At 38.6% G+C, this 17,473-nt stretch overlaps 3 protein-coding genes and 1 non-coding gene across 9 annotated transcripts; 2 read left to right on the top strand and 2 right to left on the bottom strand.

Annotated features, from left to right (window-relative positions):
- Nucleotides 1-371: 371 nt before the first annotated feature.
- LOC112179695 lies at nucleotides 372-3,087 on the bottom strand. Its single transcript, XM_024318159.2, has 3 exons — nucleotides 2,945-3,087; nucleotides 1,851-2,584; nucleotides 372-968 (listed from the first exon to the last, which is right to left on the bottom strand). Exons 2-3 carry the CDS (start codon nucleotides 2,564-2,566, stop codon nucleotides 962-964), a joined length of 723 nt encoding a protein of 240 aa, XP_024173927.1. The 5' UTR covers nucleotides 2,567-2,584; nucleotides 2,945-3,087; the 3' UTR covers nucleotides 372-961.
- A 3,469-nt stretch (nucleotides 3,088-6,556) lies between these two features.
- Nucleotides 6,557-11,888, bottom strand: LOC112178780. Of its 6 annotated transcripts, none has more exons than XR_002927514.2 (16): nucleotides 11,757-11,888; nucleotides 11,493-11,679; nucleotides 11,344-11,395; nucleotides 11,217-11,265; nucleotides 11,053-11,109; nucleotides 10,740-10,852; nucleotides 10,554-10,619; nucleotides 10,318-10,460; nucleotides 10,065-10,125; nucleotides 9,863-9,924; nucleotides 9,092-9,196; nucleotides 8,548-8,623; nucleotides 7,715-7,827; nucleotides 7,366-7,425; nucleotides 7,060-7,274; nucleotides 6,557-6,921 (listed from the first exon to the last, which is right to left on the bottom strand). XR_002927514.2 is itself a non-coding variant. In XM_024317000.2 (16 exons), the coding sequence occupies exons 1-15, from the start codon at nucleotides 11,842-11,844 to the stop codon at nucleotides 7,169-7,171; spliced, it is 1,338 nt and encodes a 445-aa protein (XP_024172768.1). In that variant the 5' UTR covers nucleotides 11,845-11,888; the 3' UTR covers nucleotides 6,557-6,921; nucleotides 7,123-7,168. The 6 variants fall into 6 exon arrangements, 3 of the variants coding, with proteins under 3 accessions (XP_024172768.1, XP_040365993.1, XP_040365994.1); XR_005802762.1 differs by having other exon boundaries at nucleotides 6,557-6,891; XM_024317000.2 differs by having other exon boundaries at nucleotides 7,123-7,274.
- A 76-nt stretch (nucleotides 11,889-11,964) lies between these two features.
- TRNAR-CCG lies at nucleotides 11,965-12,037 on the top strand. The gene has a single exon. It is a non-coding gene; the product is annotated as a tRNA-Arg (tRNA).
- Nucleotides 12,038-13,252: 1,215 nt separating this feature from the next.
- On the top strand, nucleotides 13,253-15,980 carry LOC112180042. The gene is made up of 2 exons (XM_024318540.2): nucleotides 13,253-15,546; nucleotides 15,666-15,980. The coding sequence occupies exon 1, from the start codon at nucleotides 13,293-13,295 to the stop codon at nucleotides 15,519-15,521; it is 2,229 nt and encodes a 742-aa protein (XP_024174308.1). The 5' UTR covers nucleotides 13,253-13,292; the 3' UTR covers nucleotides 15,522-15,546; nucleotides 15,666-15,980.
- Nucleotides 15,981-17,473: the final 1,493 nt, after the last annotated feature.

The raw sequence follows: 17,473 nt of genomic DNA, 5'->3' as shown, positions 1-17,473 counted from the left end.
TCGACCATTGTGACCAAACAAACCGGTGGACTCCGTATTTCCTCTTAACATTCTTCCATCTTCAACGAGTCGTCATCTTTTTCCAAAATTTGCGGACCTCCGATTTTTTTGGGAGGAAAATTGTGTGAATTGTCAAATTTAGCCTTTTAAGTGAGCCCACTCAATCAGTTGGTCATTGCTAGGTCATCACTTAACGGCTAATTTAGATGGCTCAGCAAAAATTAGACACTGTCAATTGAAATTAAGAGTCAACAGTATTTAATCCAAAACTAAACCTTAAATTAGACAAAAATTTGATTTCCAATGACGGCAAAAGTTGTTTTCCAATTTTTTTTTTTTTTTAACAATCAAATCTAACTGTCATTGATACTCAAGTCAGAATGGTCATTACATAACATACAAGAAGTTATTGTGGTAACACGATACATATGGATAAACTACTCGTTAAATATTCAATGCTCACTTAAGAAAAGGAAGCCTATAAACTATGATAGACATAATACAAATGACAAGTGCGTATCTTCCGGTAAAAGTAGGGAATTAGAAAGAAACAACAAACTAATTATAAGCCTAAAAGGCCCAAAAGCAGCAACCCAAAGACAAAAAAGGCGGAGCCTAAGGGCCAATAAGACTAGCCCATCCCAGTTTCAGCCTTTAACTCTCCAGGCGAGAGCGTCGCACGCACACCGCGATCTCTGTTGCCAACTCGCCATGACCACCGCAAGCACAGTCACTGCCGCCACGACTTAAGGAACACCACCACGCCACCGCAACGCCATCACCTAAAAGACAACGAACCTGTGCAACGGTCCCAAACCCCACATGATTTAAATCCCCTGCACAACAAACCGCCTTCTAATCCCTCGATGGCACCAACGCCGCCGCCGTCCTTGAAACGATGCTCACAACCCCTTTACCATAGAGATGTTTCAAACCAGATGCCAAGGCCAACCACCCACTGTCAACCCCTAAGCAAACCAATTCCAGGAACCAAAGGGCAACAATTATTTTTCCACTTTTTTAGAAACTAGCATGATATATGCATAGAACTCGTCAGCAACATATGTTTTCCAATTTAATTTAAAAGAAATTCACGCCACCTCCACTAACTAAAATGTCGTTGGAAAAAATTGTTTTCCAATTAAATCCAATTCAAACAGTCGATACCGACGAAGAGTGTGTCACCCCGTCCAACAATTTGTGAAAGGTTGCTTGCATATTCTATCCAATATTCCAAACTAAGTTACTCCTCATAATCAATTGAGCTGATGTGAATCCATGGCAGAACTCAATCTCTTCAACTTAGTGAGAGACCCTCATAGTACCAGAAGATAAATTAAGGATCCTCCGTTTCTAAACAATGCACGAAATGTTCTGGTATTCAACTACAGATTGAGTGTTCATCAAAATTCCTCCATAGTTTTAGACAAGATTAACGTCTTCAGTAGACAAAGACTCAATGTGATGAAAATACTTGGTTTGTGCAGAGTGCACACTTCAGGAAGACAGACACAAAGATACACTTCCTCAAAAGAGATCGTGACCATACAAGGACATGCATTTGGTTTTCCTTCTATGATGGAAGATCAAGCATTTAAGTTCTATAACCAAACTAGGATGTGGGGGGGGGGGGAAAGAAAAGAAAGATCAATGCTTTTGTGGTAATTGCAGTCACTTCCAACACATCACTCCCATTTGTGTAATATCATTTTACCAACACCATGAAGAAAACAAATATCAATGAATACATCAACCATTCATATCGTTGAAACACCAACAACATATTGCAGAAAACTACTATTATTTGGATTTTCAGTTTCTAGTTATGAACAACATCTGTGGAAACTCACCTCCTAGTGAACCTTCTATCCTTAAAATCAGCTCCATCCCTTCGGCTCTGGCTCTGGCTCTGGCTCTGGCTCTTGTTCAAAATCAAAGTGCGCACCCTTTCCTTCTCTCTCTTCTCCCTTCTCAACCGCTCTTCCCTCAGCTCTTCTATTGTCTTCTTCCCACTTTTGTTGTTCTTCTCTTCCTTAACCCCTGTCGACGATTCATCATCCTCGCCGCTCTCACCCTTTGCATCAGCATTCAGCCTCTCAAGGTACCACGGCAACTTAACTCCTTTCCCAGCAACTCCATATCCCAACCTATACTTCTCATCCTCTGCTGTCACAACCCTGGGCGGCTCCTCCTTCTTCATCTTCTTATTCTTCTTAAACCCATCTTTCCCATCACTTCCCTCCTTCTCCAACCCCTTGATAGGGTCGAAAATCTTAATCCCTTCAAAGAGGTTAATGTGACCAGGCTTCGACTCCACTTCAGCAGAGGGGCCCGGCTTTGATTCCTCTTCAGCAGACTCCTTGGGTTGGATCAATGGGGCCAATCCACGGGCCACCCGGAGCTGCTCAATTCGATACTCGGTGTCTCTCCGCCTGGCCTGTTCCCGCTTGAGCTGCTCTTCTTTGGCGGCGGCTTCTTCATCCAGCCGAACCTTCTCTCTATTATCAAAGTTGTACACATTCCACCGCTTCTGAGGCAATATATTCAGACCTCCATGACCACCCATCGCAAATTACAACCTCACCTGCATATCAATTGTAAAACTCTCAGTCAACATTTAGCACAAAAGAATATAAATTTATAGTTTCAAACTCGAATTCAAGGTTTCCGATGCTATAGATACGCAGAATTGGGGGTTTTCAAATTGAATTAGGTTTTATGAAAGCAAAACGATTCGGAGGTGGATTCGAGAATTTCATATGGAATTGGGAAATCGAGAGTAACAGAATTGGGCAAAGATGTAAATTAGGGTTTTGGAAATTAGAAGAGCTGCAAATCAGTTATTAGAATAGAAAAGAGTTTCTCATCTAGAAAAGGGGGTACAGAAATCGATTCGACATGATAAAGAAATCAAAACCTTCAAACGGAGATGATAACGACTTACTGATCCTGAGAGAGAACGACTTGAACAGAGGTTCCCGAGCGCCAAAATTCTTAAGAGCCAGTCGGAAAAGGAAATCGGTCATGCGGGTTCGGGTTTTGATATATTTATACCTTTTCTTTTTGTATTTTACCTAGTTTTTTTTTTTTCATTTTCATTTAAGGTCAACTTTTTTTTTTTTTTTTTTTTTAATTTTAGGTCTGCTTCTGGCTTTGATCAACGTAAGTTAAATGGAGCTTCTATCGCTTATAATGCAAATATAATTTTTTCAATTTACTTGTCTTTTATCATCTCTTAAAAACTATCTCTTTAGTGAGTGAGTGCAACTCAATATACATGCATTAAAGTACCAAACATGATGTAAAGCACAGTAATGCATATTGGATATGCTCACTTTTCTTATGTAACACCATGGTTGTTGAAGTAGCACAACAAATTAATATCTATACCAACATAAAATGAGGGAGGTTACTATTGCAATGTAAAAAACAAAAGTACGAAGTTTGCATATTGGGCCAGTTCTTACCGACCCGAAATTTAAACCACTTTGTTGTTTACACAATTTGAATGCCCCAATTAGCTCGACCCAAACCTAAAGTATGATTCCCATTGTTTGTTTCGACTGTGGTGCCAGAACTATTGGCACTAACGAGAGAACATGTTTTCCATTCAATGTTGAAAGTTTCAATTTGCATTGATCGATCTTTAGCAGAACACTGGCACTAGCAATATACGATATCAACATATGAATTTTGCCCTTGAATTTATGCTAATTATAACATTCAATCTGCTCTTTCAGTTACATAGATTCAGCAACCAACATATGTCATCTCTAGCCCTCTAGGGCCGTTTTCATGCTATCTGGGTTGAAGTGGTATACGCCAAAAAAATTTCTGCCACCAACCCTACCAAGGAACTACTGAAGAAGTGATGAGTTTAGGTTTTATGGAAGGGTTGTTCTCTATGTTTGACTCTTGGTTAGAATGATAGATGATTGTTTAAAACATCGGTTGCATATAGCACTGCTCTCAATTGTGTTGTGTCCTAATTTTGTCCTATGATATTTATGAAATGTGATGCCGGGTTTGTTGAAGTTGTAGTTGAGATGGCCAACGAACTCTTTTCTTGATCTGTAGTTTCTCTTTTTCTTTTTTGTTAAGAGAAACAGTTGATGTATAATGTTACCCCACTAACCATATGTTCAATGGTCTTTGTCTAACTCTATGCATATAGTTATGATTTATGAGTTTGTTCAAATACACATGAGGATTATTATCTATCACGTTCAAAATTCATGAAAAAATTAAACCTGCAACATTGTTTGGCCTAATTTGCTAGTATCCTCTTAAAGAAAAACAAAAAGAGTAACACAAAAATAATTACATATCATTTGGTTATGAATCGTGTGAGAATGAGATCTCACATCAACTATAGGATTTTGCATCTCTAGGCAAAGATAATGTGACTTAATTGGGATTCATGTATAATTTATTTGACAACAGCAACAATTATGAGCACGAAGTTTATTTATAGGCATGTAATGTGTTCTTCAACTTCATTGAGTTGTTTAAAGAGTGTTCTTTATTTATTCATTTTGATATTTTTCCGTTGTGTATTGCCTAGTAGCGAGTTGTATTGAAACTCCTACATTGACGAATTAGTCTTCTAATTCTAATTTTTATATTTCAATCTTACTTAAGATTAGGATATTAGAAGAAATTAAAATGAAAACTGTATACAGTAATACAGATAGACCAAAATGAGGGGAAATGGGCTCAGTTTTAGGAATAAGGGTACTTTTTGCGATTGGAGACAAATCAATTTATACACTTCTAACCCTTCTAAAAAAGTATTACCAACGGAAATACAAAATCATTGAGATAGTCACTAACTACAAAATCAATAGTGCAATATAGCTTGTCCAGGTCTGTAGTTAAGTCTTTGATTGGTTGCTTGTGTGCTAGGGGTGTTGGTTGCTTGTGTGCTAGGGGTGTTTTTTATAATTTGAAATTTATGTATTTTATTTTATTTTATGAGTCATTATTCTCCTCAAGCAAATGGATGTTTCCCACTGGCTTCACTAGTTAAGTCGGTTATGCTCCTTGGGGAGGGGTTCGTAGTAAGGATAGTCTGAACTACGGAACTAGTATAAGTAAGCACATATACTTTTGCCTCCCTTGACGTCTTACCATCAAAAAAGAGGAATTATTCAATCATCTGTGTCATGTGAGATTGTTTCTTGATATTTTATTTTGATTATTCATATGATATTCGTGGTTGCCCAACACTCATATAATTGTATTCTTGCTTGCCACTAGCACCATTTTAATATCATGTGGCCTTCATTTTTCTATACAAGTGACTCACTTGGCTTACTTGTCTGCCAGGTTAAGGTTGACGAGTGTCACGCAGTCCTCTTTGCACATAGAAAAGTTCGGCCCATGACACCAAGCAAGATCAAACGGTTTATGCGATAATAATGACTAAATTATTTCTCATCTGAAAAGTTTGAAAACTTGTATTTAATAATCTTTAGCTTGCTATTCACTATCAAACACAAAATGAAGTCAGTGTAGTTTTAAAATATTTTTCATGAATTAAAGAAAAAGGGAAAAATGAAATGTAGAAACTGTAAAAAAAAAAAAAAAAAAAAAAAAACTTAACCCACCCCACCCTTAGATATGTCAGTGTGAATTGAACCCAAGACTTTTACAATATTGAAATGTAGAAACTGTTGTATCTTGTTAGATTGTCTATTCCCCAACCCCTTCCTCACCACCAACGTTGTATTGCTCTAGTAAGCCGACTATACTCCCTCCAATAAGCCGTACTTTCAATTTGTAGCCAAAAAGTTGACTGAAACTCAGCAAGTAGATCAGTTGAGGTAATAAGACAGCGCTATCAATGTTAATGTACAAAGCCATCTGCTCAAATCACCCAGCATCAAATTTCTTTTCTTTCATTTACTTTGGAATCGATAGGAATGAGAAATAGTTCAGAAATTCTATTGCCTCAAGTGGTTAAGTTCGATCAACATGTTGATTTTTGTGAAGTTCTTACTCTGAGGGTAAGCATAAATCCAACACGCACAAACAAGGGTCACTTGTATTTAGTCATTGAACCGTAGTTATACCTTCCACGATGAAAGATTTTAGACACATTTACATTCCAGCACGAGTAAAAACCTTCGGCTCTCTACAGGAGGTATTTATTTCTATTTTTTGTACTACTTTAGCTTCTTCTTTTTTTCTTTTTCATATTTCTTAGCTCAATGAAATCAAAGCTAAATAAAAGAAAGATAAGAGCATCTCCAACAGTAAAAATTATTTTTTTAGCTAAATCATCTAAAAGTTAAATTTAGATAGTAAATTTCTAGCTTTTCCTCCAGCAGTGTTAGCTAAACTAAAAAAAATTGAACGTGGAGTGTTTAGCTTTTTATTATTTTCTCTCTTCTCCCTAGCTAAATTTAGCTAGAGATTTTAGCAAAAGCTATATTTGACTTTCATATATCTATTCTGCTGGAGTGCTAAACTATCTCAAATTAGCCAAATTTATAACTTTTTGTTGAAATAGCTAGTCTGTTGGAGATGCCCTAAGTACTAAATAAGCAACCTGAGCAAATTTCTGGACAACCACTATATTTCATCACCGCTACATCTCCTCGAGAGATAAATAAGAAGTTAAAACAGAAGAAAGTAGTAGTAGAATGCACATGGAACGAAAATTAAGAATGGACAAACTGCTGGACCTATTCAATAAGAATCAGATGAGAATACAGCCTGTTCGGCCTTGCCAGCCTCCACCTTACAAACTGATCCAAGATAATTACATGATAACCCATATAATTTCCTGATTAAAACTGCATAATCTCAACCTTCCATGGATGTAGAGTCCCCACAAGCTCCAAGTTGGCAAAGCAATGAACAGTTGATATTCTTACTTTGCAAGGACTGTAAAGGTTTTCAGTAGTATGTTGAAACCTGTCAGTATATGAATTAGCAACGCTAGAATCTCCTAAAAGTTTGAATCATTTTGCACTTCTGTCCCTCACATTTCAGTTTTAGTAATTTAAACCTTGTAGTTTGATTACAACCAAAAAAAGAAAGAAAGGGAAATACCTATAACTGTACAAACACAATTTGATAATCCATATGCATTGTTAGGAGTTTATGAAGCAGTACCATCATGAACAACCGAAGTGTAGTTGTCTCTGCCTCAGTAACACTTTCAGAAGATGAAGTCACTAAGCTGAATATGCTTCTCTCTCAGCGGTGTCCTACTGATAATATATGCACTGTCTTCCACACCAGCGTTGAAACAGTTCATACGATGCCTGCAGCATTAACAAGCCATTAGAGAGATGAATGGCCTGATATCAAAGCCATTCGAAAAACACAGAAAGTGAAAGTACTAACAGACTTTACCAATCAAAGTGATCTTCACAGCAAATAGAACCTGATATGATTGAAAGACCAGTTCCTTTCCTGCAACGCAAGTGGACACTTAGTCTATTAGATACCAATAGATCAGCTTATTATCAAAGTTTTCTTCAGCTGTTATTTAAGAATTCTCTCCAAAGGTGTTTCCTTCACTAGACGTGAATAGGTAAAGATGCCAATTTAAAGTTCATGTGACCCTCATAGACACACCAGTAAGAAATAACAAATCAAATAAGTAAAAGAAATGGAACAGCCCAAACATGAGTAGCAAAATATAATTAATCCAAAATATAAGTGGAAAAGATACACAAATTTCAGCCAACTATTTTCATACCAAGATGCAGTATACATGTCATAGAACTTATCAAAAGCTTTATCAAAACAGTACTGGCATGCCAAAAGATCCTTGATGTCAGTCACCTTGCATGTTGATTTACAGCATTTCACCTACACCAACCAAATATAAACTGTTACACACCATAGGAAATAGCCGGTCAACAATATAAATCATAGATCATAGCATGTACAAGGATTTCTGATGTCAATGGAATGCACATCATGTTTTAATCTTTAGTTACATAGTGGCTCTATTCTTTTTACAAGGAAGCAAAAAGTCAATAAACATGCTTCTTTTGTAAGGTTTAAAGCAGCTATCCCCATCTCAACCTGCGCTCATACAGTGTTTGAGATAACTATGAAGCATGACCAGGTGTCCTCAAAGCTTCCCAAAAAGATGGTTAAAGAAGCAGGAGGAACAGCTTCATTTTTTTTTTATATATTTCTTTTTTTCCATATCCAAAATCCCCAATCTAATGATCTCTTGCTCCAAACAGGGGGCTCCTGCCTGTCCTACACTCTTTAAGAAAGTGGAAACTTTAGTACAGCATAGGGGGTTTGAACCCCAGACCACATGGGAGCAAACCATGGCCCTGATCTTTCCAACTAACCCCAAGTTGGTACAAGGAACAGCTATATTAGAATTGCCAGATTCTAACCCTTAAGCTGAGTCAAAGAAGTTCATGTTTATTTATCCGGTATGTTGTCCACAGTAATGTAAAACTACTACACATGTCATACAAGTTGGAACCTATTAACCTCAACAGGTATGCAGCATCTCTTGCTTCTCTAAAAGCCTTAGCTAAGCAGCAAGGAAAAGTAAGTACCCACCAGACGAGAGAGTTTATGAGAATAATATCGTTGATGGGATGTATGTCTCTGTATATGCTCATGCAAATGACCTGCACTGGAAATTAGTATTATCAGTCTATAAATGCTACAGGGGTTCTAGTGCATGGAGTTTAAACATCAACCCAAGATGTTTTCATTGAGAATATTTATAACTAATTTCCAAGCCAATAAAGAACATCATAGTACTATCCACTCCCTTTTTTACTTTGTCGATGAAATTTCATGAGATACTTTTTATTTTGGTGAATTGATGATGACTTGTTCTCAACATAGCATGACAACTAGTCTTTCAACTTCAAGATTTAAGCCTCACCAATAGTGTTTAAAGAAGAAGAAAAACTGTAGAAATCACTCAACTCATCCTTACTTTATTACAGATTATAAATCCTAATATCACCACCAATAAATAATGGAGAAGCTACAAGTAAGCTCTAGATTAAGAAATGCAAAACAAAACAATAACAAAGCATTCCACAAGAAAGAAAATTTCAATCACAGAATAAAGCAGAATTGTACTGCTTACTTGTCACAGAGGGCAGTCCTACAATCAAGGCATGTAGCCAAACTTAATGAGCTGTAGCATTCGCTGCACTTTGCCACTGACATGTTTTTTCCTATCTGGTGGCATCTGCAAACACAAAAAGTCACAAAAGGGTTGCTGAGTTCATTTTGATCTTCATGTCATCTCATATGATCACTACAACATAGAAACAATTTTAACAGAACAGAACAAATTCAATACAACTGGATACCATTCTAATATATTTTGGGCTGGGATCTTAGAATAATCAAAGCAGTCAATCACCAACCAAAAGTGCCCTTTATGGATGTTAAAAGAGTGATTTTACAACTGCTATTCTATTCTATTGAGTAATGTATTCATCTAGAACTAGGAAATGGAGGTATCCAAATGTCAAATAATAATTAACTTAGTCCCTTAAAACTACACACATTATCTACAGATACTCTGGCCAATGTTTAATCAAAATGAAGTTGCTCATGTGATATCATCACATAATGGCTTTCTAGTGAGGTAATATAATGCAACAGCTGCTGGATTTATACAATGCTAAGAGTCACAAAATTTGCTTTCTACAGTACTGAGTACTAATCAGCTAAACAGACATTTTTTACAGCACATTTTTTACAGCTTCAGCAGACTAGGAGCTCAGGTCAAAGATAATTAGAAAGATGGGGGATCTTTAAACCTACATCTTTTGGAAATTAGTTTAGAGCATAAGATAAATCAAAATGAATGGCAAATTAGGCCAAATATATAGAGAAGTTTCTAAACCTTCTGTACAACGCAAGAAGGTCCGCTGATATTGAATTGGAATTGCTTTGGCCCAATGTCATCTGGAAAAAACACAGACTCGAATAAGATATTCCATCTATTTGCCTTCATTTTCGTTCATTACCAAAGGTCAATCACGGGACCTGTTGTAAGTTGCACATTTATCATATGGTCCATAAATAAAAAAGTAATAATAATGAACCTGGTTATTTGTCATCACCAAACAATCTTGAGCAAGGTGTCCAGGCCTCTTGCATTTCCAGCTACAAAGAGCAATTCACAATCAGAGTTTGGGGAAAAAAATTATATGGTCACGTATTACAGTTAGATAAGTGAATTTATCTGAAGAAATAGGAATGCAAAAAATAAACAGTAGTTCCCTCCCTCTGGTGAATAGAGAATACACTGGCAAAACTTAGATCATTCACACAGAAGTTGTCTAACAACACAAATACCATTCATAACTACAAAGACTGGAAGTCTTCTTCAACCAGCGATGACGTTCATAATCCCAAGTGTCTTCACCAAAATCAGGCATGGGTAAGGTATAGTTGGGCCCGGATGAGGAGACATCTGGTCTTTCATTGCTTAATGGATCCTAAGAAAAATGAATAAGTGGGGTGGCTTCAGCCTAATGGAAGCAATAATTAAAGTACTAAATTTCACATAACAAACTAGTAATGCTAAATACCTTGACAACTTGAAGAGCTTCCAGTAACTCAGCTTTGCACTCCATGCTGCAGATGTCGTCATCCGTCTATTGATACAGAGAAAAACACTAACTATAGTCAGATAGTTTCATGGAGGGAAGAAAGGGAGACAGAGAGTGAAAGCTTATAATTTTGTAATATACAGTTCACGCGCTGTCATAACCCACCTCGTTGCATATATATTCTCCGTATTTACCACACATTACACAAACAGGTTCGCCTGGGTGAGGCAAACGCTGTTCACTTCTGCTCTTTACTCCATCAGATTCATTCCTGTGAACTGAAGAAGTACTTCCATCAATTAGAGCAAACAAGGATAAATCACAAAGAAATATTCATTAGAACAAAATGTATTAATTGATACATAATAATTATGCTTGAGCTCATACATGTAACCCGGAGAGATTACAACACTATAATAAGAGATATTATCAGCAAACTCGTCTACTTTTTTAACGTCTTTATAGAAGAATAACTAACCAGAATTTGGAGGATCATGCTGCTTCTCTTCACATTCTGAAGAACTAGTCTCACCACCTACATTTGCAAATTGAATGTATAAACATTTACTCCACAGATATCAACATCATAGCGCCACTTGAAAAACTTGTAATAGCAGCAAGCAAAATCACAGAACAACTTACTGTCATACTGTACCAAATTTAAACATGAATTGGAAGTTCCTTGCTTTCCCTGCCATGTCCAAAAACCTATCTCAAAATTCTGCCCTTAATCAAATGTAAAGTACAAATAAATCAAAACTCGAATTACCAAAACATCCGCAGTTAATTCTTCGAAAGCTGGCGTTGCAGAAGCTTCTTTTCTGCTCAAAGCAATTCACATAATAAGCAATACGAAAGCAGCCATTGCAATTTTTTAGCATTCAAATCAAATTCGAATTTTGATAACGGAGGTCTTGCCTTCTCTTGTCTATGTAATCCTGGTGCGACATAGGTCCGTCGCCCTCTTCAATTTCACGCTTCCCGCCACAATGCTGCGGCGGCGGTTTTGGATCGCGCTGGCGTTTACGACCTGCCGTTTTGGCATCGGCGGCTGGCGGAGGATGTTCTTCAGGAGGCGGAGCATTGCCGGTGGCGATGTTGTAAGCTGAAAGTAGAGGGAATTCGAGTTGAGAAAACGAAAAACGGTGCGTTTTGGTGGGAAAAGAAAGAAAACCCGATTACCTTGGAGGTTTTGAAGAACGGAGGAGAGACTGAGGTCCTTCTTGTACGTAATGGAAGGGTTCTTGTACAAATTCGTCCTCGTCGTCATTTTGGTGTTCTCTGTGTTTTGCAATTGGAGAAGAGGACTGTATGGGTTCAATGAAGAAGGTCATGGGTCGGAAAGGTGAAGACTTAATATATCTAAAATAACCGACTCACAACAACAAACGATCGCGTGGCCTAATGGATAAGGCGCTCGCCTCCGGAGCGGGAGATTGTGGGTTCGAGTCCCATCGTGATCGCGTCCAAACTAAATTATTTTTTATTTTCATTTTTCTTTTCTTTTCTTTTCTTTTCCTTTTTTCAGCTACAAAACTGTCTTTGTAGCTATTATGAGCAATGGACTAGCAACCGAGAGTCATGACTAGGGAAGGACAATAGGTAGAGTTGGGCTCGGGTTTGCACCATCCATTGATGAACTCAAAATTTATATCATCCTCTATTCATATCTTATAAAATTAAAGTCAAATTTTTTGAAGAAAATGAAGAATTAGAATATGCTGTACATGTGGTAAACTTTAATCAGTCTAGAGGCGTTTTAGAAGCAGGTATTTTGTCACCTAAACTAGAAGTGATCAATGCAACATAGAGGTGACCTAAACTAGAGATCGCATAAGGAGTTTACATATTTTTATCTCAGCGTGGAAGATGTCATATCTAATAGTTCAAATAAAAGCGTGTTCAATCTTATTTGTAATTGACAACAAAAAATCTACTCTTTTTATTCTTTTTTTTTGGGCAATCGGTTTATTTAAATATTAGTCTCTTATGTCGGTTTTCATTTTTTTTTACTTTTTTATTTTTACGAACAAATAGAGAACTATGTGATATTAATCCCTCGTTATCAATCATGAGTAAGGGGCCAACCCCTTCCCAAATTTGTCAAATGTCAGGAGATCAAAAACTAGTACAAGTTACAATGGATCAGATCAAATTGAATTTAAAGAACAATTTAACTATTCATTCTCACCTATTTGTTGTTTTCATTTCACTCGTCACTCGAATACCTGAAAGATTTATGGTGTTGTCATGGGCGGCTTGTTATTAGACCCATCAAGAAATTTTCAGACAAACAAATAAGAGAGAATAAGAGCCATCCGACATGGTTTTCAAGGTTTGGTTACTATAACTTACAACAAAGATATATATATTAAGATCAAGCCGACAAGACCGATATTGCAATTGATAGACTACCGTAAGAGTGTTTTACAAGAAACCTTATTATGATAATAGGAGAAGACATTGACAGTTTAATTCTAAAACAAGGCCTAAACTACTCCACTTGATCACCGTCAGTAAAATACAAAAATAGTTAACCTGCTCAGGCTGCTATCAACAAGAAAATTCCAATAAAAATATTCAAATGTTTCCAACATTCTACAACATTGAATTCAAATATCAACAGTATATAAAAGCACTGATAATCAAGCTCACCAGAACTTCTTAATCTAGCAACATTACAAAGAAACCATCACCGGAAAGAAACCGAGCAAGAAGATGGGTGGATGTGACAACAATGGAAACCTTCATGAGGAGAAGTTCAGTGCACCAATGCCTTGGATTGGCATGTATGTAGCAGCAGCATCCTTTGCCTGCCTGATTGCAATGGCTGCAGATGTAATCCTTGGCCTTCGATGCCACAAACTATGGTTTCCTTCCAAATTCTTCTCCATCAATGCCACTACTCTTACCTTGCTAGGCGTGGCTATCAAACTATCAGTTGATCTCAACACTCCCATGCCGAGCAGCCATGATCAGCTTGCGAAACTCAGCAGCTCAGTCTTCATCTGCACGGCAATGTCCAACTCCATGCCTTCCCTTGGAGCCATGGAGAATGAAGAAATGTTCATGAATGTGATTGCTTTGGGGATTCTAGTCATCACCCTAATTGTCAATATCTGCATCCAACTAGCTACCGGAGCAATCTTTGTGTTCTGGAAGGAGCATGCTACAATAATGTTCACCATGCTTGTTCTACTCCTCATGTTGATTTTCTCTGCTCTAACTGTTCCAACCACAAAGAGTTACTTAGAGAAGAAGTACAATAAGAAGTACCAATTAGCTTTGAAAGAGTGTGCAAACCAAATAAGTGAGGCTGGGAAACTTAGAGAGGTATTGACTAAACATTGGGTGCTGGCTCATACTTCTAGTCCCCAATTCGTGATGGGCCGCTCGGTGATATGCACTGCTTCTGGAGCTTTCTGTCTTCTCAGCACCATGATTTTGGCTGAAGCCATGATTCGAACTTATGTAATGACTTCATCGTTTAGGTTTTGCAGCGGAGAATCTGACTACAAGCTCACAACAACTTTGATTCTTTTCACACAGGCTGTTGCAGTTGGAGTTGGTACTATTGCTCCAGCATTCAGGTGGTTCATGGCCATAAACTTCAAGTGCCCAAAAAGAGGAAACATAAGCCTCAAAATGGAATTCGAGACTGAAAAATACTGGATTCAGGGGCTGTTGGGGTTGAAAAAGCAACCATTATCTTTCAGAATCCAAAATAGGCACTGCAGGAAACTTGCTCATGAAGCAAGAAGCATGTTTTTGGACATTTGTATTACAATGCAGAAAGGGATCGTCTTATCGAGTAAGGCAATTCGATTCATTTCCATTTTATTTGTGAGCCGAATATTTCTATGCTGTGAAATTTTCCAACAGTGTAAGATCAAGATGTTTGAACGTAACACCGGGCCACAGTCTGAGCAAAGCCGAAAGCCAGATTTCAGTAGTTATGTTCTGTTTCTTGAAGGTGAAAAGGCATTGGTTGAGTACATGATGAGATCCAATTGTGATGCAACTGGATATTGGCTTCAAAAGGGAAGGAAAGAAGAGCCCAAATATCTGCTCAAACTCTTGCAGAGATCCACATTCTCACAAAGATTCAAAGGAGTAGCTGAATTTGACAGTGACCAAGTTCCCTCCTTGGATTCTGAAGAACCTCCTAATTGTTGGGCTCTTCCTGTTGTGACATTAACAAGTATTGCTCTTGCACTCTCCAGTATAAACACTTGCTCAATCGAAAAGTTGGTAGATGGCGTAAACCAAGGGTTGATGTACATAAATGCCATTGAAAATCACTTGGATCATAAAAGTGACTTAGCAAACACCAGGAAGGCAGCAAACATTGTATGGCTGCGAGTCGATCTCTATCACACATGGCTAGATGTGGATCTCAAAAAACTCTCACTAGGAAAGAGCCCCAGGGAAGTACTTAAAGAACTTGCTGAAACTGCAAAGTCCATATTTGAAGAATCTAAAAGGAAGCGTAGAGTTAAGTCTGGGTGTGTAATGGATACGAGTCCGTCAAAATGGTCTGTTAAGGAATTGGCTGCTAATTCCATGCATAGGATAAGTCAGACTCTTCTGCTTAGCCAGACATGCGACGATAGACTATTTGAAGCACTGGTGGTGATGATCTCCGACATTGTTGGTGCTTGTCTCACTAATACACAGAATGTTATGGCGATGAAGTGTTTCAACAGCAAAATTGAAGAGAGGGAAGAAACCGTGAGGCACGCAGTTCACGTTGTTGGTAAGACTGAGAGGATTCTTGAGATTGTTAACAAGGGAATTCCTCCGGACTTGGATACTCACCAAATGGGGTGCATTGATGAATGGCGTTTGTCACACAAACGGAAGATGATCCCCGCGGCCTTCTCTTCATATCCATCAGACTCAGAGTGTGACGGATTGCCTCTTCTGGTTCAAGTAATTTCTCCCTAACACAAATGTGGAGTTTAAAATAGAGGTAATTTACTAGCTCAAAATCATATGTTATTACAAGTGTTAGCTTGATATACATTGTTGGTTAAGTCCGTGATAAGAATGTATGTCATTTTATTTTATTTTATTTTCTTTGGCTTTCAGATAATAGCACTCAGAGCTCAAGCAACTACTAGCATACATCAAGGATCCTTTCTGTCCGTACAATACTGTAGCCTACCATTGGCTTTCTTATCAAGAAATTCATATATCCAGGGCTTGTAATCTTTATACTAATGTGTAAGCTTTTATTCACCCATGTTGACGGGTGAGTCTTGAGGACTTTTGGTTTTTACTTGTAATGAAGGATATATGGTTCAGTCATGATTTGGTCGTGCATGGAATTCGTGCTGGTTTCCTCTCGTACTACAAATAGAGAACAATCTTCATTATGACTACTCTAAGAGTGAGGTGGTCCATAAAAGTGGGTCTAGCATCTTTTTTTTTTTTTGAGAAAAAGATAAAATTCATTCAATCAACCGAAAACCATACATTGGGGGGGGAACATGAACCAAAACCCCAATAAACTGCAGTTACCGATACCATTAGGCCAATGGGCCCAAACTCTAACCACAATACGCCCCTTTCCAAGGCTACATTGATCATATGACCCCGAAAGTTCCAGTAATACCTCGTAATCAACCGCCAAGAAGACTGCGTCCTCTTCAACACCGCGTCCAAAAGTACCAGATCACGTGTAAAGGATCGCTCGTCAGCGACTCGACACCAAAAGTAAACCAGAATTGAGCCAAATAGTCCTCGTCCTCGGGAATGACACCATTCACATGGCATAACACCTAGACCCAATCCTAGCTCAAAAGAGTAGGAACCCAACCCTATCTCAAAAGAGAAGGGACTTATTAACACTAACCTAACCAAAAAAGAAACCCTACTAAAAACCAAAAGACCACCGTCACAAACCCTGTCCCGTTGCCGAGTAAACGACCCCGACCAGTTGGAAATCCTCGTTGCCGGAATAGTATGGTCGGTGACTAACTTCTCCCTACCAACTCTAAACCGCGATAGGCCCTGAATAGCACAACCACCGCATGAAACCTCCCCCAACCCGAACTCGCCTCTACAGATCAACCCTTGCTGGACGGAGACCCGCCCCCACCCATGAACATCTCTCCCCCACAAAACGCCAAACCACCACCAGGCTCCCATGAACCCCACCGCAATCCCCCACAATCCGCCACAGTCTAGATCTTGCACACAGAGAGGCAAGTCACATAGCAAACTATCCGGCCACCGAGATCGATCCCCTCCACCATTGATTAAAACCCAGTGCAGCCCAGCTAGCCATGACTGCCATCCTGGCCGTAACCAAGGCAAGAAGCCAAACCAACGAATCAGCGCCGCCACCCAGACGAGAGAGACACCGAATGCAACCACCCAAACTCCAGACCACCGGGAAACATACATAGCCCGTCTGGCAGCAACCACACCACACCAGCGCGGCCAAAGACCAGCGCTAGTATGAGGGTGCCGCCAGACGAGGACCGCCGAACACCAGAGACTCAAGTTTTCTCCAAAGCGCGTGGGGTCTAGCATCTAATCCGGTGCCTAAACCCACATTATAATGTTCTCTCACAGGATGGAATTGGTCCTTAAAAAACTACATGCGACAGAAAAATGTCACACTTCCGTTTAGTAACTACATGCTTACGAAGTCATCGTAAAAAAAAACTGCATGCTTACGAATCTGTAGTTTCCCTAATTTTGGCCTCCTTGGAGTCCTCTTTCCTCCGGACCCTGTTCAGCTTCAACCTCAAACATAAACCCACCCCATCTGGCATCTGCTCCAAATCAAGCATGGTGACGGAAGCAATCACGTCAGCCATACTTACTATACTGCAATTAGAAATTATGTGAGAACATTAGAAATTACTAGAAATTATGTGACAACATGA

This window comes from Rosa chinensis, chromosome 7 (assembly GCF_002994745.2).
Source record: "Rosa chinensis cultivar Old Blush chromosome 7, RchiOBHm-V2, whole genome shotgun sequence".
NCBI classification, from domain to species: domain Eukaryota; kingdom Viridiplantae; phylum Streptophyta; class Magnoliopsida; order Rosales; family Rosaceae; genus Rosa; species Rosa chinensis.
This window is presented reverse-complemented; position numbering and strand designations above follow the sequence as displayed.

What these genes read in the sequence shown, in the direction of transcription:
- LOC112179695 (XM_024318159.2), bottom strand. Translation starts at nt 2,566, where the DNA reads ATGGGTGGTCATGGAGGTCTGAATATATTGCCTCAGAAGCGGTGGAAT.
- LOC112178780 (XM_024317000.2), bottom strand. Translation starts at nt 11,844, where the DNA reads ATGACGACGAGGACGAATTTGTACAAGAACCCTTCCATTACGTACAAG. An exon ending in GCATGATCCTCCAAATTCTG is followed by an intron (nt 10,853 to 11,052) that starts GTTAGTTATTCT and finishes GTACTTCTTCAG; the next exon opens with TTCACAGGAATGAATCTGAT. An exon ending in AAGCTCTTCAAGTTGTCAAG is followed by an intron (nt 10,461 to 10,553) that starts GTATTTAGCATT and finishes CATTTTTCTTAG; the next exon opens with GATCCATTAAGCAATGAAAG.
- LOC112180042 (XM_024318540.2), top strand. Translation starts at nt 13,293, where the DNA reads ATGGGTGGATGTGACAACAATGGAAACCTTCATGAGGAGAAGTTCAGT.